Here is a 24827-nt window from a genome sequence, read left to right on the forward strand (position 1 = left end):
TGGAGTCTGATGAAGAACTGAAACACAACATCCTCCTGTTCTTCAACTTTTGTTTGTGAAAATGTTTGACATGGCTTTCAGTTTCTTCTGAAATAGATTTTCATTTCAAAATTTTCAAGGATTGGGTATAATTTCCCATCCAGCAATAACTAAAAACCAGGATGAAGAAGGGAAGCACAGGGAACAGTTCTAAAAAGACAACTGCGAACACAGATTTAGTTACTCAAGTTATGTGTAAAGTTGATCCCAGTAATAACACCAGTATAAACATAATTTGAAATTTTTTAAATCCAAAGGTCACATTATTGAAGTCACAATCACAGAAAAGTGGTCCTGAAAATGAGCCCAAAATCATATCTGGAATGCTGCAAAACAAGGCACACTGTGGCTCTTGCCTTGGGATGTTTGTTTATCAGCCTTAGGCCACTACCAAATCTCTGGAGGTCTGGGGTTTTTCTTTGTTATATAGACAATTTATGTTTGAAAAGAGAGCAGAGTGAAGTCCTCTTTACAGTGCTTTATTCAATTACATATTTGCAATTTTATATATGCAAAATAGTTTTTTCCTTCTCATGCCCTGTATAGTTCAGGAAATTAAACTTAATCTCAACCACACAGGTGTGATGTAGGAAATGCATACACTAGAGCTGCTCAGCTGCTTTTCTTTCTTAACTTCTTGGAATTGACAGTTACTCATTAGAAAAATTAAAAGAATGGACCATGTTAGGTGAATCCGTTAAATCAGATCATGAAATGAAATTTGTGAAGCATAAACTCCCAATGAAATGGTGGTAGTGGCAGCAGTGCAAGCACTTTGGTATTACATTGAATAATATTTAAATGTTTTGGCTATTATGATTGCTCATTTCAGGTTATCGTCTGCTGGACTTTAACATTCATGTAGTCAAGCTACTGCTTATGCAAACCTGACTTTGCAATGTCACAAATGACATAGGGCCCTATTTGCAGTAACGAAGTACAAGAGTTGTTTTCAAGTGTCAGTCTTGCACAATTAGTGCCAATATAGAATTTGGCAAAATTCTTTAGCTGCAAATACAGATTTTAAGTATTTTAAAAAAGGAGACAATTGTGAATGGCTCTTACTATGTTTAGAGGTTGACCATCCCTTTTCCTGATGATTTAAAAGACAACATGAACAGCAACACATTTTCTTCTGCTTTGTAAAATGATTCTGAAGTGAAGTCAATTCTCTGAAATCCCATCCTTCACTGAAAAGAACAGCAATAAGAAAGAACAGTTATTAATGAAGCTCATACCACAATTCCCAATCCCGTAAGAACATTTTTATTGAAACCAGACCGCTGCTCTTGGCCATTTCCTCTGAAAGAGAGCAGGGAATTTTTTTGCCCATCTTTATCATTGCTTTTTCTGTTGGAAACCGGAAGTATTCAGTAGAGAAATGTTTCTACACAAGTATGCTTGAAAACATACATATCTGCCTAATCTGATTCCTATACTAATGTAGTACCTGATCCTCAGCTATTTGTGGATGTACTTTAAGCATGACTAATTGCTGTCGAGTTAAGTGAAGTTATTTGTGGCCAATGTATAAAAATGTAACCTGATTTGGCATTATATTCAAGAAAACACGTTAGCAATCAGAGCCAGTGCACGTCTTAAACATTCTTTAAGCACATAATATTCTGGTAGTTTCATTTCAAAATTTTGCAATAAGAGTACTCAAAGTTCCCAAGGGTAGTTATTATGCTATGAAATTCGGTGCTTTCTGGCTCAAATGGCAAAATCAAAGGCATTCAGTTTCATCCATTTCATATGAGCTCAATATCCCACTTACAGGATCCACCTGTGTTTTATTAATATATGTAAGTTTCTGAAAAGATGGTAAGAACTAAATATAAAAATAGATGACTTACCTGAACACTGAAGCATTTTCCATTCCTGTTGAAACTGGTCTCGTAATTTTTTTATTTTATTTACTTTTTCTTGGGTAGGAGGTACATAAACTCCAAAGTGAGGTGTAGAAGCACCCACTAATGTTTTAGCTACACTTTGTATTAAATTTATCTCTGTGTCCTATTTAAGAAGACAAAAAAAAAAACCTCTTGGCATCCAAACTTTTTTCCTTTCACTAATACATGAAGTATTTTAAAACAAACTTCTGTAATTAAGTTGCTAGTATTAGTAGCAAGAATGAGCAACTTTCAATTTTCAAATAAAAATGTGTCAAAATAGAGAAGTTTTTTCTGAAAAAGGTAAATTATTTATCTCCTGTAAAACTTGGGGTTTTTTTAAAAAAATAGAGAAAGAATCTCAGTTTTCCTTTTGTGACAAAATAAACAATGCTGGGCTAAAGGCAGAAAATGTTAGGAGGGAAAGGGAGCATGGAGCTTGTTTACTTCATGCATCGTTTATTTTCTCTCTGTAGAAAATAGTGATATATTTTGCCTCATCAACAAGTGACCTTTTTTTTTTCTGACTCTTGACAGTCTAAATCAACGTGATTTGCTCAAGGAAATTATATTCTGAGGTATCCATAGTATATGAAGATTATTAACATTTATTTTGAAGACTGTAACTCTATTTTTTAAAAGATAGAATTATTTTTTTAATTATTCTAAAAAGCCAAGTTCAAGCTTTAGAAAATCTCCACATTAGAGAATCCTGTTAGAGCTACCTGCAGAGTACCAATATAAAAGTCTCAGTCATTTTTTAAAGATGTCTAACTTCTTTTTGATCTGTTTACCCTTCAGAATATCATTAATTCTTTCCATTGCACACTACTAGTTAGGAGTATGAAAATACACTATTTCTGTATACTGTATATCAATGTACAAATTATATTAGCTTAGGCAATTTTTGTATCAGCACTGTAAATTCAAACAAATAACAATTCAGAAGACTACAGAATAAAGTACGTCAAAATCTACTTAATTAGCAGATTAATGAATAGTACATCTTCAGTTGGATACTTGCTGGGAAACAGAATAAAATTGCATATGTGAACAATTATTCATTGTTTCTCGTTAAAGAAGAACCAGAAGGCACAAAAGCAATCAAGTTACTGTTTCACAGAACACACAGAGAAATTGTGTTACTCACAGCCACAAGATGCTGCAGAGGCCAAGAGTGTAAATTGAGTTCTTTAAGAAATTAGACAAATTCATGGAAGACAAGCGCACTGGCACTTATCACACACTGGTCTGGATACAGCCTCTGACTTCCTAAATTCAGAAATCCTTAATGGGGTAGTGTATGGAAAAAACTAGACTAGGGAAAGATCCATATATTCTTTATTTCCTTTCCCATGCTCTCGACCAGAAATGCAAAGCTCGAGTAGATTGGTCCTCCGTTATATATTATGGCAATTAAGTTCACTTAAAGGATATGGGCCACTGTGATTTATCTTCTGCATGATGGAAGTTGTGTGTGATAAAGTACAGCACAGGGGAGAGAAGGAGAGGAAATTTATAGTTTTATGACAAGCAGGGCAATTGGCTGCTTTCACTAACATTTGATGGAAAGAGGCCATATCATTAACAGACAAGTGTCTCTTTTGCAGAGACAAGTCTGAGCTGTGAATCCCAAGTGGAAAGGGAAGTTGTGGCAAATTGTCAGAGCATCTATTGTCTATGGACATAAGCATGGGCTTGCATTCATGCCTCCGCTCCTCAGTCATGCAGGCTGCCTACAGCTCGGTACGCATTTGTGTGTTGTCTTGTTCTTGGGCCAGAAAGAAACTTGGGCTATTTGCATCATGAACTCAGGGTACCAAAGACAGTACAGATACAGCCAGTATTTTCTACTGGGCAGCCTGAGGCAGTTCATAGCAAGCATGCTGCTGCTTGATTGCAGTTCTGTCCTAGGCACTTTGAAGTACCATGGCTGAGCACCACTTCTTACCTCAATCACTGCAAAAATTCGAGACTCGGCTAATCCTTGTAGTAAAGCAAAAAGCAGAGAAATCTCACTTATTCCAAGGCTCCTGTTTGGTCCAACAGCTATTACTGTCAAGTTAGGTTGATAACTATATGCCACAGGAAGAATGAATCCAAGTACAGCAGAAAAGAAGTCATTTCCTTCAGCATCCTTTAACAACAATGACAAACTGTTTAGCACAAATGTAAAGCCCCAAATTCCCAGATACAAAACAAAATATTAAGGTGCAAAAAGCTTTTGATTGACCTAGGAAACAGGATACTGATCTATTTTCACAGCCATTTTTATAAGAAACATGCAGATTATTCATCTTTTAATGTCTTCGCACTGTAACTCTGCCTTCTTGAAGATGAACTACAGTAGCTACTGAAGGTTTCCCTCAAACCTATGCATTCTAATACACTCTAAAGATCTGTGAAAGAGTAGTACCCTGACAAGGACAAGAAAAGGAAATACTTTCAAAGGTCCAAATTGCAGTGAGGGGTGCAGTTCTCAGTGTCATTTTATGAAATTGTAAATATATTCTATTATTTCTGTTAACAAAGCTTTTCTCTCATGTTGTTTCTAGAAAGTGAATCTTACCTCTTTCCAGTTTAGAGAGATATAGTGTTTGGAGCTGGTGTTTCCAGACTGTTCTTTCTCACAAATATGTATCATGAGTGTTTTCCTGTAAATAAAAAACACATCTGAATATTTAACCAACAACTTCCAATGAGATAAAAAGATCTTTTCTTTCATCATTCTTTAAATACTAATTCATATCACATGAGGAAATAACTATTTGCATCACTACATGCCATAACATAAACACCAATTAAAACTGAAATCCTTTTTAAGATATTTTTAAAAAGAGTATTAAAGACTACGGACAAATTACTTATCTGTAACTTTTTTTGCCACTAATCCTTTTTCTTAAAAGTAAAGATGACTTTCAATAAGGAACTCAGCATCAGCAGTATGTGCCCCCTACAGCTACAGGGGGTACACCCTATATAATTAATAATTGTCTTCTTTATTACATTCTATTTTCAATATTCTACTTTCAATTAATATAGAAGGATTATACTTGAAACCTACCACTCCTAACTCAAAGTGGCACTCAGAGATCGCATTTTGTCTTTAGAGATATATTTGGGGATGTTTTGTATTTTTGTCTCAAACTAAACTTAACGAACATCAGCTCATGACTGATTCCTTACTGCAGATTTCATCATACATATAGACACTTATGAACATTTAATGAAGCTTTTGGGATTTGACTGCCAGAAGTAAAGAGAAACCTTACCCATCTTCTGTATTTGGTATGATTTGCATGTCTCCAACAAATATACAAAGCACTCTGCAGAAAACAAAGAAAAATATACATACATTTACATCTACAAGTAATTTTTTTTCAATTAGTTTAAAGAGTTTGCATGTAGATTAGATGCATTAATAAAGAATGGATATTGTTTCTCTATCTGGTCCATCAGAAGTAAAAAAGGAAACACATTTATGACAGCTCAAGGGAACTCCTTTTCTCTCACCAAATACTGGGGAGAAAAAACAAAATCAAGAAAATGTGCTCAGGCCAAAGACAATCAAAATCTGGCAAAGAAAACATAGGCTAGCATGGCAGTCATCCTTACAGATGTTTTGCCTTTGGTAAGGCAAAAGGTTTTTGCTGGCATACACAATATTGTCTGTACTACTGTATATGTATAGTATTGTCTGTACTATGCATATGGAGATGCTATTTGTTTTAAAATTAAGGTTTCAAAGGCAATTTGCAGTATTTCCCACATTTTTTTAATCTTATTTTTACATTTTGTCAAAGGGCCCCAAATGCAAAAGATACAAATTCACCTTTGAAATCCAAAATGAACAGAATGTCTTAGTGCAACAGCAACAGAAACAGAAGATGTGGGTGATTCTGCAATTCCATTGCATACCTACAAAATATATTTTTCATTCAGAAATAATTAATGCTGTACAAATAAGAAATGACATGATCTTGTAACAACTATATTTTTACTTGTTTGTATGTATCATTCAAACAAAACTAAAGCTGTACAAAAGGGATCTTAATGATCTATCAGAGTAGGGTTAAGAAAGTTATTAATTCATTTTCTACAGAAAAGCCATATTTGATTATTATGCCAAGAGCTGTTCTGTTACTTCAACAGTATGGTGCTATGCTGAAAGGCAACTGTAAAAATAGCTTTTGCAGGGGAAGGTCATCTTTACTGGTTCATCTTGATAGTCCGCAGATTGGATACACTCAGCGTGCCAGTACACAAACTGCACCAGAAAAATACACCCCATGAAAAGGGGGTTGCCCTTGAATTCTAATTCTGACTCTTCCTTTAACCTAGACAAGCTACTCCTTTCTGGAAAATATGACGACAGGATTACTCAGTCTACCTTTCAGTGTTCATTTGTTTTGTGTAGTGCTTTGAATTCTACATGAAAGCCAAGCAAAAAGATAATGCATGCTCCTCCTCCTCACTCCTCTTTGTCAACACAAAAAGCTCAGCTTAGCATCTGCAACTTATGAAAAGTTCTACTTCTTTTTGCCAGTTACCTTTTTTTTTTAAATCTATTTATAGGCTTTCCTAGAGGTATATGCAGTCTATAATGTTAGAAATTTGTCACTGAGACCTACATACATGACTTCCAACAGCAAGAATATGGCTTACAAGAGGCCATTGTGGCAGTTACTCTTCCTTGCAGGCCTGGTACTTTAAAGGGAGCTTTTCATCCCAAGGGAGAGACTGATATATTATGATGTAGTAATCTTTTGTTTTAACTTGTTTGCAGTTTTTCTCTATGTATAAAACCTTGGAGAAGCAAAAATACAAACGTGCACCCTCTAAGCCTGCCTCCTCTTCATTCCCGACCCTGCAAGAATCAAAATGCTGAATTGGAATTACTCCATTCAGAATCACAACATACCATGGTGCTTTCAACAGCTCCACTAAAGCAATTTGTACGTGTGTAAATCAAAATTTACTTGAGTAAATTGTACAACTCATGGTAAGTGGGTACAGCTGCACATAGCATGGCATCCTGTAATGAGGGTAATGCAGAAGTAAACTCTCTCCTAAAGAGAAAAGGCAAAACTCTGTGCACCAAAACAGGAAAACTTGTGACACTCCTTGCTCAGATTTCTTGCTGCTGCTCACTGGTGCTTGATACACCAACTTCTACCTCTCTAACTGGAAGAGTGAATGCCTGCCTCGCCTGTATGTCTGAGAAGCATGAGAAGGTTCTTACTGACTCATATGCTGTAACTACAGAAAAGCAGAACAATGTCTTGCCCAAAAATCATTAGAAAGATGTTTTGGGGCTGACAACTATCCCTAAATATTTGGTTTCTCATCTTGCATACTCAGTCTCGTAACTGAGCACATTCTAGTTGAGATTAGTGAGGTCGTGAACTACACATTAACATCTGGACAACAATATAGTAGAAGCAGAAATCAGAGGAATCCAACTCTTCCCCCACACCCCCCCAAGATCAAAGCAGTTTATTATTACCTCCTTCTTAAGTACTTTATCTAGGATGGCCAACATACTGCTGAGAGAGAGCAAAGTTTTGTCCTCTTTCACAAGGTCTGCATAAAAGCCACTGTAAAATACATTAAATGAAGAAAAACTAAGTCAGAGGCAATAATGCTTTCCAAGAGGACACTGATACAGTACTTTGCAGTTAGTATTGATGGGGTACGCTTTGTGTGGGCGCTACACATTCATTCTCAAAACCCTAGCTTTAGCAGGAAAATGACAACACTGTTGTCTGACAGTCTCGAGCTCTCAAAACCTGTCTCCATTCTGCATAGGAAAGAAACCAAAAATGTTTGACAATATTCAGGAAATAGAGTTCTATCAAAATTAGACTTTCTAAGACAAAAGGTTGAGCTGCTCAAATCAGAGCAGTTTCATATTTTTTCAGCTAAAGTGAACACAGAGCTTTCAGGCACCTTCCTAGCAAAATCTCTTTCTAAATGAATACATTTGCACTAACTGTTCTATCTCCATTGAAAGAGTTTTCTCTAAAAGTATTCCGATTAGTTCTTTAAAGGACTTCAAGGCTGCAAGTGATAACCAATGTCTTCATTTTTCAAAGGAAGAAACTTGGGCTATAATTGAGTAGGCTAAGGCCAAAAAGATGACCACGGCAGAGACAGAGGTAGATGACAGTCTGTACAGAGACCTCTCATCCTCATAATTATGTTGAAAATTAAATAAATAGGACCAACCTGACGAGAGCTTTTATTTCAGTTTTGTCCATTTCCTTCACCAAATGAATGGGTACAGGGAGCAAATGTGCTGAACCTTTAAAGTCAGTTGTTGTTGCTGTTTTGATGGGAGGTACTGGAAATAGAATATTTTTCATGTGCAGTTCCAAAAACCTTTCTACTTTGACAGTTTCATCATTGTTAGTCATCTTAGACTCATTTTCTGTGGAGGGGTTTGTATTAGTCTTCTTTAGTAGGTGTGATTTGGTGCTCAAATTTTGTAAAAATGATGTGTCTAGAGGAAAAAAAAGGGAGAGGGGGTTCACATGTATTAATTCCTGAGCAGTGTGATAATATTTGGTTACATTTACTTACAAAACAGAGTACATCTGTATTCATAGTATGCATATTTATTTCTATGCACTAGCTACAATGTTTCCTGCCGCATATGATATTTTTCAGTGCTGCTACATTTGCTTTAATCTAGCAATTATATCCATGTTTTCAACACAGAAAACAGCATCCTCAAACAAAGATATCAACGCACTACTTTTTGGCATGATGTTTGCCAGCTTTGAAAGGTCTTTTCAGACCAGCTGAGGACGTGGCCCTGAATGAAGCCTCACAGTGCTTCATCAGTCACTTGATGAATAACTGGTACTTCAATTATTTTAATCCACTGGTATTAATCTTAATCATTTTGAATCTCTGTATGAACCCATTTAGCAATCACATTTGCTTAAAAAAATAGTAATTACCTTCATACATCAACCATTTCCAGTAGGGTTTATGTGCTGCTCTCACATTTTGAATAGATTCAATTGCACTACAAAAGAAACAGGATTAACAGTATCAGCACTAACGAAAATATAGGAAACATAATTTACCTCAATGAAAAAACAAAACCAAAAAAATCCAATTGAAAGAACAAACTCTGGTCTACTCCAAGAACGCAGAACAGAAAAATAAAGAGAATGAGAGTTAATGGGCAGATTGCTTGGAAACATTAATGCAAGGTCAAAAAAGGACAGTGAAGAACACATGCAGACTGTGCCTTTTAAATACACGTTTACAGTGTACAGTGTTAAGTACACAGGAAGCACACCTGTCCCTGACTTCAGGCAAGGCAGAACTTCACTTGTCTGTCTTTGCTCTGTCAGAGATTTTATCTGCAGAATGTAAAGATGTAATTAGATTCACTGAAAAGTAAGACTTTCAGGAAGATTCAGACAAGTAAATCACATTCCCTGCTATTCTTTATGTTGAAATTTCTTTTTTATTATCACTGCTATTTGCAGCACTCTGGGCGAACGGTCCTTTCATACTAGCTAATTCGGGTCATGTTAAATCCAGGATAAATTCTGCGTACTTGGAGATTATTTGTAAGGTGTTCAGGAACTAGACTGATACAATGGATGAATATGTAATCAACTTTCTGTTATCTAGGATGATAGTAAACTGAGATACTACAGTTGGTAGAGAAGAAAAAGAGGCAATACAGGTACTATGTGATATACTAGCAGCAAAATAACCATCTTTGTTCCATCAGAGTTTACCAACTCTGCCCACAACCTGTGTATATCTGCACTGCCTTCCTGACTGATCTGACTTCTGAGTTTTAACTAACACAGCCAACTGGTAGGTGCTGCCACCAAAATACATGAGGAGTACTGCTGCTGAAAAAGGCATGGAACAACTGTTTAGGTGGGAGAGAGACTGAAGATGGAACAGAGAGATGAGGAGGAGATGGTACAGACAGGTAGAGAGAAAGACACTGTTTAGACGTGGGACTGATTCAGGCTCAAGATTTGGAATGCTTTACTAGGTCAGGTTCACCACTGTGCAAACACTATCTTACTGTCTCCAAAAAGAAGTCAGACCCTGAGTTTAATTATCTTGGTACAGCTCTACACAGCTGAGTGCTTTCACACCCCAGGCCTTGATACCCCAAATTCCAGAAACAGGCGTCAAGACTGGCTCTGCACAGCATCAGCTCTCACTGATGAAAGGTTAGCTCCAACTATTGCTGTACTACTGCCACAGAAGTGGCTCCGGCATCTGAAGAACTAATCCTTGCAAGTACATACTTTCCCAAATACTGGCTGTTATTAACTGGCATTGCCTTGATTACACCAGGATTGTCTCAGCCTTGAATGAGACGGATCTTTACAGGATAACAAAGCTCAAGGATAAATAGCATAAAATTATAAGCCATTGAGAACTTCTTACAACCTGAAATCCTTTCAGAAACAAAAGTATACAAAACTGCACCTTGGATGACTTTTTTGGAAAGCAAGTTATCCAAAGCAAAAAATATTATAAAGCATCATATTAAAACCTTGCTTCAGCATAATGTTCAAAGCATGCATATCTTTAGTCTATTTAATAAACACATGGGTTGTTCTAAAATGCTTCATATGCTTACCTTAGGCAAGGTGCCATTTCTCCACTTACTTGAGGTACAGGATCTCCAAGCAAAGTTTTCACAGTCATGCAGACTGATTCAGACAATGACTTTAAGTGGTATCCACCCTAGAAAAAAAAAATTGTGTGTCACCCAAGGAAAAAATACCTGTAACTTCTATCTGAGTATCATCATGGAAAATAAACTTTTGAAATATATCTGAATTTACAGAAATGGAAGATGATATGGAAGCACATCTAAGTCAATGATTTTCAGTCTGAAAACAGTTAAGTTAGAGGCTACTTGCTGAACTTCACTGGCATCCCATGATTCAACTCACTTTATCAGGGTTCAATTCATTTTGGAAATCGGTCATGACTCTGCCATGAAAACCCTGGAAGCATACTCTTTCTCCATCCCTATCCATGATATGCCATCTTCAGCAATTCTTGTGGAAGATTCCTTGGAAGGCAAATACTATCGCTGTCCTTTAGAATGTCTGTATGAAGGAAATCTCCCACAGCCTGACACTTCTAAGGTACAGTTGCTCTAATGGTTTGGCAGAATTTGGAGAACAGAAGATAGATTTAAGATTGCTAGATTGCAGATGATCGACTGCTTCCTGCACGCCACCTGTGGAGCAGTCACATCATCTGTATTAGGAGGGAATGCTTATTTGCACTTAGCTACTAGACAGACATATCTGTAATAACCTGCTAGAGAAAAGAATGATGGAAGAAGGGTCATGCAAAACAGAGGTCAAGTTAAGCAACTCATAAGTTGTTCACTCTTGGAGACCTTGTTGACAGTAGTATTTCTACACATTTATTTACCTGAAAAGTCACCATTTCTCTAACATGCAGCAGAAATAGCGAGTTGAAATCTAGATTTCAAAAGGAGGAAACATTTTTAATTGTTTTAAAAAAAAAAAAAGCTCTTAAAAAAGAGCTTGCGTAGATACTTTTAATCAAAAAGAGGGTATTTGGTAAGGGCTCCATTACTAAGAGTATATTTAGGTTAAAGGGTTTTTAAACTCTCCTGGAGTAAGACATGCAAAAACATTGAGAGTACAGCTTATTCACTAAATACATTTTAAAGGGTTTGGGAGCATCCAGAGCAGCAGACTAATCACTGTTCACAAGAACTGAACATATGTGTGGAGGATATGTTCTTTTGAACAATGAGCATATGCTCCTCTCTTTCAAAATTTTAAGTTAAAAAATCAGTTTTTAAGACATGCATTTCTTTTAATGTATAAGAGCATTGTCAATTCTTAGCCATTTTTGCATTACAGATTCTCAAAAGATGAAAAGAGTAAATTATTTTGTTAAAAAGTTTTGTTTCCTAGCTTCTAGCTTACCCTGTATGGCTCTAAAACATCAACCCTTCCCCTGGGACTATGTTTCAAAAGTCTTTACCTCTAGGATGACACACAGCTTTCCATTAGCTAACTGCATCAGGAAATGGGTAAGGTGGGCAAAAACCTCAGGAGTGGCATTCATCTGACCCTAAGTCAAAGAAAAAAATTTAAGAGATGAAACCGTGAATCAAAAACATTGGCAAAAAAAACCACAAAAAACATACGATCTGAAATACATGAGTCTGAATTGCAATACTGGAACACTTGCCTCTCACTGTATCTAACAAAATGCTGAACCAACTGCTTTAGAGGAAGGTACAAAAATCAACTCAGTAATTACGCCTATGGGATAATCTGTCTCTTTATGTCTCACTGTAGTATTTAATCAGCTGGGGTCAACTTCAAAGACTTGACTTTGGTCAAAGTGAATTTCACCTAGCAGTCACAGGACATTTAAGAGGTAGGTATATTTTGAAAACAGATTCATGATTGACAACACAAAGACAACAAGTTACTTACTTCGGGGTCTCCAATTCCAGAATCATATCCAGAGGAGACAAGAACCAGTTCAGGATCAAACTGTTATAAAACAGAGAGAGTAGTAGCACATTCTTATGTCCTATTTTCAATTTTGTACTGGATTTCACCTGTACCATGTTCAGCTGTTTTTTCAGCTGGAACATGAACACAAATAAAGACTCTCCTTGAATAAAAACTAAGATTACCCTTTTATACTCTTTTCATTCCTGCTAGAGAAGTTGCAGATCATTATATTGATTATTTAAAAGCTAACAGTCCATAAATATTATTCGGTTGATCAGGACATTATCTATACCAGCACAAATAACGTGTTAACTGTGCTACTGGCAATTACTGCATTTTGACAAAATATTCAATGGTACCTGCTTAAGAAGTAGATAGCAAGTAGTCTTTGGTTTTGCTATTCAAATAGCAGAGCAGTAAAAAATTACCTCAAAAGCCATTGGAAGCAACACATGGAAAAATGCAGCAAGATAATCTGAATTTCCCATCCCAACCTGCAAAGCATGAGAAATATAGGTCATATTTTCCTGCTGGAATAACAAATTTCTAAGGTTCTTCAAGACTTTAGGGAAAGATAGTATCAAAAGTTAAAGATAAGGGAACCTTATGAGGTCAAGTAAAACAAACTCCATTTAAGTAAAGTGCATAAATATCCACCATCTTTCTCACTTCCTGAAACACTTTTTGTTTTGATGCCTAGGCAAGATATTCAAGAAAAAAAAGAGTATAGGCATGTTTCTCTTTTTTTTTTTTTTTGTTAAACATCCCATTCTGAGTCGTATTTCTCAGCAGACATTCCACTGACAGGAAGGAGGTACACTGTGCTGAGACATCTGCTAAACAAATGAAGCCGTGCACTTCTCAAAGTGTCACGTAAAGCATGAGATAGAAAGCTATTGCATGTACTTTGTTGTGCTGTAGACAACATTTACCTTATTCCAAGGCAAATTTATGTTAAAACCTTTTCCTTTTCCCAGACCCACAGCATCGTAATCAGATTCTTTGAGCGATGGCCAAAATTCCTGATGTTCATAGCGATGCCAGGAAAAATATAAAACCCTAAAAGATAAAAGAAACAAATCCAAGTTGACAAAAAGATTCCGAAACTGACTTTATATCCTGAACCTGGTGGCTGTATTGACTGAAAGCAAGAAAATAGAATCATCCTTTCTCCTTAATGGGCCTGGACTGCAAAACTTGGTACAGTAGGTCCTATGCCCAAGGTAACCTAGGACAACTGCTAAAAATTTACTATATGCATGCAATCCCTTCACATCAAAGACAAGGCACTTTCAGAAGAGCAGGCGTGCTTCTAGAATCTAATTCTGTGTTTATTCAGAAAACAATATAAAGCTCACGTTTTATGCAATTACTACTTGAATACTTGAACTGAGAGATTCCTGAATAGACAGAACAAAGATATTACCTGAATACTGTCACGGAGGGATCTTATTACCAGCAAACCAAGGTAGACATATTGCTTATTCTGATTGTTATTCTTTACAGTAGAATAGATTTACGTATTTCTTTTTGTTAGAATTTTCCCTCTATTTGATAACAAGTAAAAACAACAGTGACTAAAACAGCAAGGAGAATTTTTTGTAAGATTCTAATTTTAGAAAATTAAGAAATCTTATTAATTACAGAAGAAAGCAGTATTTAACCAGCTAACATAAAAAAAAAAAAAAATATCCATCAAACCTTGGATCCTCTTCAAATATATATTGTGTTCCTTGCCCGTGGTGCACATCCCAGTCAACAATCAGGATTCTGCATAGACCAGTAAAAGCAAACACTCAGTGGAAGAACCACAGCATCTTGATCTAAAGGAGGTACAGATGAATAATGTTTTTCTGCCCCAAAAGTTACATGACACCCAGAAAGCTCTAGACATTAATCTAAAACTGTACAATGTCAAACAGTTATCTAAATGCTGTACTTGCATATGATAAGCTTCTCTAGGGTCAACCATATATTTACCTCTGTAGACCATATTTCAGTTTTGCATATTCTGCTGCAATAGCGACATTGTTGAACAAACAGAACCCATTAGCTGCATTTCGCTGGCTGTGGTGACCTGGAGGTCTAAACCAAAGTTTTATATGGTTACTCACAACAAAGGAAATTTGGGGGACAGTTGAAGACTTTCTCATATATTTTCTTACCTTACTAATGCCATTCCATTGCACACTTTTCCTGACATCACAGCGTCCACCAGCTGCAAAGTTGCTCCTACTGCTAGTCTGGCACAGCGGTAAGTGTTCTGAAAAAGAAAAAAAACCTCATAGTTGTCATCAATCACTCAGCTTGTTTGCAATTAATTGTCTTGGCATAATTCTACCCTATTGGTGTTGTATGCAGATAGTTGAAAGCAGAATTTTACAACACAGGTTCCTATGTGCTTTCCACTAAGTTTACCTGTGATCACCATATCCTTTATAAGGATGTTCTCTCCAGAGCAGTTAAGAAACATGAGATGGACATATTGAACTGACTAGTGGAATAACGTGGCATCTCTGAAAATAAGGAATTAAACCTTACAGAAACAAAACACGAACGACTTCACCTACATTACCTGGAACAACATTTAAGAGCAACTGTTACCAAAATGCGATTCACAGATCACGAATGGTCTACAGTGACATTAAGTGACAAAAGTAGAGCTAAAATCTGAGTAGTGTGCTATATTGGCATGATACAATTACAGACAGAACACTTAACCAATTTAAATTATAGCATTATACTAAACTTGAAACAGAAAATAATAATATAATCAATAAGTGTAAGCATACTTAAATAGCAAAAAATGTATTGCAAGTTTTCCTCAACTTAGAAAAGTGCCACTCATAAGCAATAACACAAATACTTGTAACTCCCAATAGAGGAAACAATTTAACTTACACACCGGATGAAAGAAAAAAGCATCGTAATTTCCAGAAGCTCTTTTCAGTTCCTCTTCATTCATTGTCTGGGTGCTTTTCGCCACTTCCACATGTTCTGAACTGCAAAGGAGAGAGAGATCAACACAACAATTAACAATGCAACTATAAAGGTTTTTTTTTTAATGCAAAATGTAAAGAAAAGTGATAGAATATATGTTAAAAGGGGCTTTCTGTGAGACTTCACAAGTCCAATAGGTACTCTGGAATGCTAGTTGCAGGACATAGTGGAAAAAAAATAAGGAGCGCTACGAAAGCAAGGGTTCTTGGATGTCGTAAGAATGTGACATTCTTCTCCCCTTTCCAGTGGTAAGAGCTAAACAGTGGCTTCAAAATGAAGACCATATGAACCTGAATGATTGTATCATTACTAGTTTAAGTTCATCAGCAACCTCATAACTAACCATGAACACATACAAAACATTTTTATAGGAGTCATATATTTGCTTCAATCTAAAAGTGTTTTAGAAAGGATAGAGCTCTATTACCTCTAGCTTACCTATGGATACCAAGACAAGGCTTAGTGAAGTCATTTGTCCCCAAGTCATCTAGCAGGAGCAACTCAACTAGGAACAGTGAACAAGTCTCTTCAGTACCCAATCAGCAATGTCTTTACTATGAAAATAAATTACATTGGTACCCAGCACATTCTAACAAACAAATATGTTCTGAGGAAAAATACTGTTCTGGAATCTGAAAATTTAAGCATGACTTGGCATCAAGTTACGGTCCTCATCACAGGTGTCAAGGGCCTTGAGTGCATCCCTTCCCTACTAGGGTTTGGCTGCTGGGTTCAGAATCAGCTTAGAGATAGTACAGCTGGGCAACCTGTAAGGAGCTAGAAGGAGCCTCAGCAGAGGTTCCCTGCAATAAGCTCTGCTAAGGGGTCTCAGCAGGCACTCCCCCTCCTTCTCTTGGCACCTGCTTTTAAGATAAGGCTCTCACCCTTGGCTACACTGCAGCTGTGCTGTGGAACCATGTCTGTCTGGCCATGAACCCCACAGACATGGGCGTGGACTGTGACCTGTGGGCTGACTCTCTAGCTTGACCTCAGACCTGCCATGTCACTATGGCCTTGTCAGGCAATCTAAACTCATGGCTGAATTCGGTTACCATCACTGGACCTGTGCTGCTCACCTTGCTTGGGTATTGTGGGATCATGCCCCTGTCCACAGAGCCGCTGCCTCTGGCTGTTTTGTCATCATGCTCTGCTTCTGACTCCCTTTGCCTTTCAGAGCAGGCTGTCCTTGCCACTCCCTGACAAGCGCAAATGAGCACACAAGCAACACATGTAATCATCACACTGAGGTGACAAATGCCAGAGCAGACTTCATTGCTGTGACTTCAGAATAGGCAGGCTGCTGTTCCTCTGAACTCCTCCCTGCAGAATTAGCTGCAAAGTTTTTTCTGTTTGGTTCACTCTGTCTCAAAGATGCTTAGGAGAAAGAGGAGATTATTATCTTTCTAAAGGAATACTTGCTTTTCTACACTTTTTAAAGTCTTGTCCCATTTTTATCAGAAATTTAATTTTAATCCTGCATATAAATCAGCATACATTGCTTAACAACCCAAAGAGTGAAAATGGGGATTTAGTGAAATAGCAGATTCATCCTTCAGCACCTACATCATATTCAACATTATTTGTCTAACTTTGTGACACATTTTCCATTTAAATTACTGGAAGTCATTGAGTTTTGGAGCAGACCTTTTCCAATGGAGCAAAACATGACCTGGAGGTATAAGATCTGTTCTTTCCTTGAATTAATCTGAATGGTGATGAAAGTAAATTTCAGACCTGTGAACCAACAGGATCTCCTCCTCGCTTCCTTCTCTGGCGGGCACAAGGACACATCTTTCCACAAGACAGTAACATTTAAGCCGCTCATAGGAGGATGATAGTCTTTCTGGCACTTCAATATCACAAACAGGACTAAAAATAAGCAATGATTGTATTACTATAATACCATACCAGCACAGGTAACAAATCTACATCATAATGCCTAGCTTTTAACTTCCCATTGTAAGACAATTCATTACACTCATAAAGAGACATGTGAGAGTAAAGAAAAATAAAATAGAAAAATAAGATACTTTTTGCTTTGGAATTGAGCCAAAAATTGGTTCTAAAACATGTAAGGAAAAAACCATATATGGTTCTTAAATAAAAAAAGAAACACAGTAACATAATTTTTTGTTTCCCATCTCACCACTGAAAGTAGCAATGCTTAACTACAGGAATGCTGAAATTAAAAGCTGAACGTGAACAGAGAAGTGGGTTTTGGAGAGAAGACACCAGTGGACTGTTATTCTGAGCACTGCAGAGGTATTGGTCTAATTTATATAAATTTAAGCAAGTGGCATATACCAATTTCTAACTGAAATTAATTGACAGGTTTCAGCTAAGCAAGTATATCCACATATTTTTTCCAAGATCAATGATACTTTAGCTTTATAAACAATTTAATTAACGTACAATACATAATTTAGGGGGCTACTCAGACGCTTAAAGCTAACATTTCTTATTAAGGCCTACCAGACTGGAGACCTACAGCTTCTCAAATCCAGCTTCAGATTACCATTACAGCATCTGGACACAAATTGGGCATAAAATAAATTTTTTCCAAAAGGAAAGACTTTCTATTTACTAGAAAAATTCATCACTAGTGTATCTATTACTAGGTATTTCCCATTACATTTACAAAACCTGCATTTACTTGCTACTTCTCTCAGAAGTCCTAGTAAGAATCTATTCATAAAAAGGACGGCAGTGACTTACTCGCTCCAAAGTAGTTTATGAGTGGTCATCTCCTCATCGTAAATCAGCGCTGTTCCTGAGGCCATCACTGCAGACAGAACAAAACAAAAATCCCAAGATGGGTATGTCAGGCAACAAGTAAACTTCTGTTAAAAAAATTTAATATTGTATTAGCTAGTGAGAATATATGCACACAGCATATCTGCTTGCATGATGATTTTGCACTTTAGACTTTGTACTTACAGAACAAAATCAAAGTAATTTAGGAGGAGTCCTTACTAGACTGAGGAGCAAGGCAGCAGTGCAAAGCTAATGGGACAGATCTCAAAACCGGACAGGTTGGAATCACAATTATGTAAATTTTCAAAACCTCAGCAGAGGTATTTCTGGTGTAGGGAATGGAGTACGCCGTCTCTCCCAGCCCCTCCAGCCCATGCTGAGGGCCTCACCAAGACTGTGAGGATCTGAGCACAGGCCTGCACAGGCCTCCTCCATTACGCACACTTACCTATCACAGCTGATAGGAAACAAACCAGCTGCTTGTGAAAAATCTAGTTATAAAGCCACAAAATATGAAAAACAGGATTATATGCACCACGGATAGCACAACCACAGCGATCTGTTGTGTTTAAAACTTTATCGGTCTTTCAAAAAACCCGAGAGAGGCATTTAAGAGACACAAAGAAACTGATGCAAAGAAACAGAACTCAAACCGCAAAGCTGGCCCTTAAGCCGCCTCACCGAAGCCGCGGAGCCGCCGGGAGGCGGCGGAGAGCGCGTTAACGTGGGCCGCGGGCCCGCTGCACTCCTCGCTTCCCACCCGCCGGGGGAGCCCGGCAGCCCCAGGCGCCCTGACACGGAGCCGCCCGCGCCCCGCAGCCGGACGGTGCCCCAGACCCCGGAGCGGGCGGCGGGCAGGCCCCGACTCCCGGAGGCAGCGAAAGCGGCAGGCCGGCGCGCCCCAGCTCCAGCCCCGCACCGGGAACGCCTCACGTCGGCTGCCCGCTCCTCCCGCCACCGCCCCGGCTCTGGGAGTGCCGAGCAGAGTCCCCGCCCCGCGGCCGGCCCTGAGCGCGGCGACCGGCGCGGAGGGGGCGGAATTTAAATTCCTAAATTTAATTTTCGCCGGCACTAGTGCCACTGTGCCTTTCAGTGGTGTGTAACAGAAAGGCGTGCGGTGGACATAGAGAAAAACTATGGCCTCTCTAAGGACCCTTTACTTTTCCAGAGCTCTCTGAAGTAGGCCCGACAGTTTGAATTACATTTCCAGGCCAAGGATAATTAAACAGCAGGTATTGTTAAGTTTTTAGTATAGAACAAATCCGAGGGGAAAAAAAACCCAACCAAAAAAACAACCCACAGCCCTGGAGTTTATGGTATCCTTTAATGTAAAGAGAAACGAAATAAAAACTTGAACTAAAATGATTACGCCCTTATTTTTGCAGAGTAGCAAGAACTGCGTTCTCAGCAGGTACCGTGAGGCGCCGTACGTCACGCCAAGGCTGGGTGCTGATGCCTCTCCTGCACCTCGTAAGTGGGTCACTGGCTGCCAGGCTGCGTGTCGCCTCGGGGAGCTCCGCGAGAGCCCCCCGGAGCAGTCGGCATGTGTAAAGCAATGACAGGCTTCTTTAAATATTTACCAAATTTCCTGCAGGGACCAGCACAGACTCAGCAGGATCAAATGAACTGAGCTTTTGAACAACCTACTTTTTGTAAGCAATGACTTCATTATACAATACAAACTGACTGAATGTAGGCTTTTTCCACTTTTTTTCCTCAGTTTCTATAGTTTTTGAGTTCATGGCCAAAAGTGATGGAGCAGGTGCCATCAGGAACATGCATACCAACCTGCACTTACGGGAGACTTGTCAGGAACCCAGGTCACTACAGATGTGACTTTTAGAAAGCTACTGACCGTAACCTTTTCCCATATTTTTTCAAGAAAATACGACCGTAACACACACCGTATTACTGAAATAGCTTCTAATTTATGTATTATCAATTACCTGCTCTTGTGTCTATTATATATATTTATTAAACTAAAATTAAGTCAGGTTCCTTCCATCTTCATGTGGTCTTTAGTATCAGTGCACTGCAAGTGAGGATGCTAATCATGTGGCCACTGTAATATTTGCACTTCTTGAATATTATCACTCCATTAGTCCCCTGCAGTCCACTTAGACAACTGGTAAAGATTCTGTAATGGCTTTTTTAATGTGTCTGAAAATGAAAAGGGACCTTTCAGTAACTGTGTTACATTCAAGATGGTCATGCAAGAATAAAAGTTTGAAAACCTGCATTTAGCCTATGCTCTCAGGTGTTGCCACCAAGATGCTGTCAGCTCTGTCATTGTAAAATGATGCCCAGTAACCAAATCTTCTTGTAGCTGGGGCCAACCATATGGTGCTTACAGTTCCTAATTATTCCACTTTGATTCCGGCAAAAGCAGCCAGCAGTGGGCTGCCTTCTTTTAAAATAGTCTAATGGGAGAAAATGAGGTGGATTAATGAAACATTGATCAAGGCAAAGTTTAGGTAACTGGAGAAAATGGCAGAGTGGGCAGTATAGAAAAAGACATTAAAAGTAGTCAGCTGGATTAAAACTGTTTTATGCCAGGTTTTGCACATATACAAAATTTTTTTTGCAATAATTCAAAGAAACATACATACCAGGTTGGCCAAATTCAAACTTGATATGAATAGCTGTAACACTACAGAAAGTAGGCCTGATAACACCGAGGTTTAAGTTCAATTTATAATACAATTTAAAAGAAATGGAGACTTTACATTCCACTTATAATACATTCCTATTTACAAGACAGATTTGGCATGAGAATTATAATCACCTTTTTACAAATAATACGATTAATATTTACAAGCATTTATGGTATCTCCACTTCTGAGTGGCCAAAGTCAGCTGAGAGTCCCTCCTCTGCCAACGATAAACCTGGTTAACTAAAATAATGCCCTCTTCAATATTCCCCACAAGGAGATACACCATGGAACGATGGGTCGGAGTCATCCTCTGTGTACAGTTTTCATTGATAAGCAGCCACTGTTGTATCATGCTTTGGGTTTCATAAGGCAAGAGTGAGCCCTGGGTAATGAATTCCACTTGGCATTCAATGTTATACTCTTGGTCACCAAATACTGTTCTCTTCTTGGAGAGCTTTACTTTAACTGCTAAGGAAAAAAAAAAGGAAACATGTAAGTCACACCGTTTACTCAAATGAGGAAAGAAATACTACCAATTAAACCAAGATGATTTCTTAAAAATACTATCATCATTTTTGCTGACAGAGTATGGCAAGGCCTTCTCCAGCAGCAGTATACATTTTTAAATGTTTTTTAAAAATAAAGGTTGTGTAAGAAAGAATTTTTTTCATGGAATTAGGCAACTAGGAAAAAATATTTTCACAAAAGTGAGTCATGTATTTTTACCATCACCATGTACGTCAAACATTTTGGATAATTAGATATTGTAAGCTGTTGGTGTAGTTCTTGTCTCACAAGGCTGCCCAGCTTGCCCAAGCAATTCTCCAAAAATCACTGTGTCCATGTTAGGAACCCCTCAGCAAAAATAGCTAGTAACGTTTGCTGACACCACCCTTTTAGATATTCCATTTTCATTACCCCACTTGACTCCACCAACACTTTTTAGCATGAAGTTTCTCTGTGTCACCTGATCTAAAGCCAGCCAAAGTCACTGAGAGTCTCTGCACTGACATCAAAGGGCTTTGCGGGAGGTTTCTAGGGCAAAATCAAAAGTATTGCCTGTCACTCCAATAAGACAACATGAGGTAAGAATTTCTCTTACTGATATGATTTTCTGAGTCTCCTTTTCAGTAAGCTATGTATCACGTAAACCTCATTCACACAAGCAACGAGGACACGCTGTTCACTGGTAAGACACCAAAGCTTTACTTTGGGTTTAACCCCACTAATTAAAGGCAAACCTGCTTATTTGGCTGCTTTTGCCAGAAATATTTTCCATAAAGCATATTGTAGTACAATGTAGCCAAGAACAGAAGAGCTATTTGCTTGTAAACTAGGTCATTAATAAATCTTTCATGCAAAATAAATCCTAACCATATTTTGATTAGAGCATATTCTGAAAAACAACCTAAAATTAAGTCAGCAGCCAAACTCTTAATCCTTTGAAATCCTAGCAGAAACTGTCACTGAGTGTAATCCTAATTTTAAAGCATTTTAGAAGGAGAGCTGTTAGTCTCTTTAATAGCAGCTGTATTAGCAAGGACTTACCAAAGTTATTGTCACAGAAAACTTCGAGAACTCTTTTGTGCGTAAAGAATTCCTCCACTGCTGGGCAGGTCTGGCAGACAGGCTTTGGTAGGACTGGTAAGAAATTAAGAAAGTTTCATTGTTATCTTTTAGAATCTTTTGGTTTAATTTTTAGCTGTCAAAGCTGAGACCCCACCGTTGAGCCACAGAAATGATGGAGAAAATACACAATTGGTCAGTGACAACGTAAAAGTCTATACACTCCTCCGAAAGCACAGCTGGGGATAAAGGAGTTTCATTTTTCATGCACATTCAGTCCTTGTTCAGACTGACAAGCTCAATTATCAGCATCAAATACAGTAACAAATACAGTGTTATTTTTAATAGAGCCATGGTGGATGGGAAAGTGGTTAGGTGGCTGATTCTATCAGTGACTCTGGGTGCAGCTGTGCTAGGACTGTGACTAAATGTGTCAGCAGCAACTGATTCCTACTGTTTTCTGCAGAAGTTTTTTAGCCTGAGTGCATTTGAAGATTTGAACATTAATGTCACAATAACTCAGGTTTCCCTAAGGAAAATCATCCCAACTTTTCTAAGCTGGTTTGAGAACCAACTCATTGTATACGTAAATTTATCCGTGATAAGGGCCACTGATAAGTCTATAAAGACACCTCAAAATAAATCACAGTGTGCTGTCATGTACTGCCCATAGCTGTGCAGCGTGATAATCACCTTCCTCCACTATCTAAGCGTAGACTATCTATGCTTTCTTTTTTTGAAGCGATGCTGATTTGCACCATCTGAGGTTTGCTGCAGCTTACACTGCAGGTACTAGCACTTTGCCATCTGCACGAACAGGGTGAAGCAGTATGGATAGATACGACTCCATTTACAAAATCACCGACTGTCTGGGAACAGTGTCCCGTGTATCTCCTTGATTCCCAGGAACACAGAGTACAGCTGCCGTCCCCTCTGCCATCCTCCCACTACCTTTGTGCAAGTATTTATATTCCTTTGTAAGAGATGCCAGGCACATGTCCTCGTCTGCGGGGAATCGATCGCAGTCCAGACTGTCAGGCCAGGGGTGTCCGTGGCAGGCGAGCACGGAGGCGCAGCTGTCACGGACAGCAACACACATACTCCTACAAGGATGGATAAACCTGTCGCCGGAAGAAATACCAGGCTGAGTCAGTTAAACTCACTCAGTGATAACAGAAACTAGTGCAACAGTGATTTCTGTGCAAAGTACATTGTCTTCGCTGGTATTTAACATCCTTCAGCAATAATATAGTTCTAGAGGCAGCAACTGTGGCAAACTATGCAAGTGGTCTGCGTATGGACTGGACTGTGCTTACAGGATTAAGTCACAGTTTTAAAAACGCTTTTATTAGAACCTGAAAACATCTTCAGCAAGAGCCTGATTCTATTCATAATAGGTGCTTCAATCCCAAATTAAAAAGAATAAAATTTCACCTGTAACAAAATAAAACATTATATTCTTTGACAACAGCATTCATTTCCCAAAGCAAACTGAAGTTGAAGTGAAACATGTTTTCAGTACTTTTCTTTCCGATGAATACAAAAAAGGTTAACAGAATTATTTCAGAGAAGTGGAGATCACTTTTAGATTATGATAAACATGCATTTCATTTGATTCCTGTTCTGGTAAACTCCTGTTCTGGAGTTTCATACTGTGTTGCGGTACTTACGTATCTAAACAGATGGGCGCAAACAGGGAGCACAGGAATGTCCTCACGTGAGGGTGACAGTCTGTGTGCGCGAGGTGCTGCCAGGTGATGGATTTTAGGATAACCTCTGCCATGTTTGTGTGTCCCATCAGGTTGGGAAGCCTCATTTCGGAGTACCCAATCTTGTGACACATGTCCATCTCCTTGGGTATCACCACACATTTCGTGGATAATCCAATGTCAAAGCCTGTTGCCGCTCTTAGGAAACCACTCAGAGCAAAAATAAGTATTTTTGCAGTCAAGAACATCTTCCAGTGACTCCTGGGCTGCTGAGCAGGGAGCTGTCAAACCCCCCAAGTGCAGGAGCATGCTGAAAGCCTTGTGGCTTATATACCCCAAGAGCTTAATGAACCATTGGTTATCATCTGCTTATCAAATCACTCGAAACAAGACCAGGTCTTATTGCCTATTCAAGGGATTGTTGTGATAACCAGGGAGGTGGAGACAAAGTATAGAAGTATGTTCCCTGAAGACACCAATTTGGTGTAGGCTTTCACATGTCTCACAGTGTCAGTTGCTGCAGCATGCTATGTGGCATATTAAATTTTGACACCTAGAAGGTTTGCTGTGTGCCTTCTAAAACAAATTAAGAGATACCTCAGAAAAATGGTTGGGCAGACAAGCTGTCTCCTGGGGCTGCTGTGTCTCCTTTGTTTTCAGACACTGCTGACAGGGCAGAAAAAAACAGCCCAGATTGAC

The 24827-nt window shown here is 38.4% G+C and overlaps 2 protein-coding genes across 12 annotated transcripts; both read right to left on the reverse strand.

Moving 5' to 3' along the window:
• Window positions 1–187: 187 nt before the first annotated feature.
• HDAC10 (histone deacetylase 10) lies at window positions 188–19170 on the reverse strand. 11 transcript variants are annotated; one of them, XM_075742797.1, is made up of 21 exons: window positions 18881–19170; window positions 18161–18227; window positions 17180–17314; window positions 15347–15447; window positions 14611–14708; window positions 14426–14530; window positions 14147–14215; window positions 13378–13504; window positions 12874–12939; window positions 12422–12481; window positions 11961–12050; window positions 10564–10670; window positions 8897–8964; window positions 8160–8433; window positions 7438–7528; window positions 5764–5849; window positions 5204–5257; window positions 4501–4585; window positions 3883–4068; window positions 1896–2055; window positions 188–1229 (listed from the first exon to the last, which is right to left on the reverse strand). In XM_075742797.1, exons 4-21 carry the CDS (start codon window positions 15368–15370, stop codon window positions 1204–1206), a joined length of 1776 nt encoding a protein of 591 aa, XP_075598912.1. In that variant the 5' UTR covers window positions 15371–15447; window positions 17180–17314; window positions 18161–18227; window positions 18881–19170; the 3' UTR covers window positions 188–1203. The 11 variants fall into 11 exon arrangements, 2 of the variants coding, with proteins under 2 accessions (XP_075598912.1, XP_075598902.1); XM_075742787.1 differs by having other exon boundaries at window positions 416–1229; window positions 15351–15447; XR_012833484.1 differs by lacking the exon at window positions 188–1229 and adding an exon at window positions 3082–3203 and having other exon boundaries at window positions 1918–2055; window positions 3951–4068; window positions 15351–15447.
• A 1840-nt stretch (window positions 19171–21010) lies between these two features.
• On the reverse strand, window positions 21011–24376 carry LOC104629738 (secreted frizzled-related protein 2). The gene is made up of 4 exons (XM_010311235.2): window positions 24090–24376; window positions 23371–23540; window positions 22402–22494; window positions 21011–21321 (listed from the first exon to the last, which is right to left on the reverse strand). Exons 1-4 carry the CDS (start codon window positions 24374–24376, stop codon window positions 21011–21013), a joined length of 861 nt encoding a protein of 286 aa, XP_010309537.1.
• Between the last annotated feature and the right edge of the window lie 451 nt (window positions 24377–24827).

The sequence above is a fragment of the Balearica regulorum genome, chromosome 1 (genome assembly GCF_011004875.1).
Source record: "Balearica regulorum gibbericeps isolate bBalReg1 chromosome 1, bBalReg1.pri, whole genome shotgun sequence".
NCBI lineage: Eukaryota > Metazoa > Chordata > Aves > Gruiformes > Gruidae > Balearica > Balearica regulorum.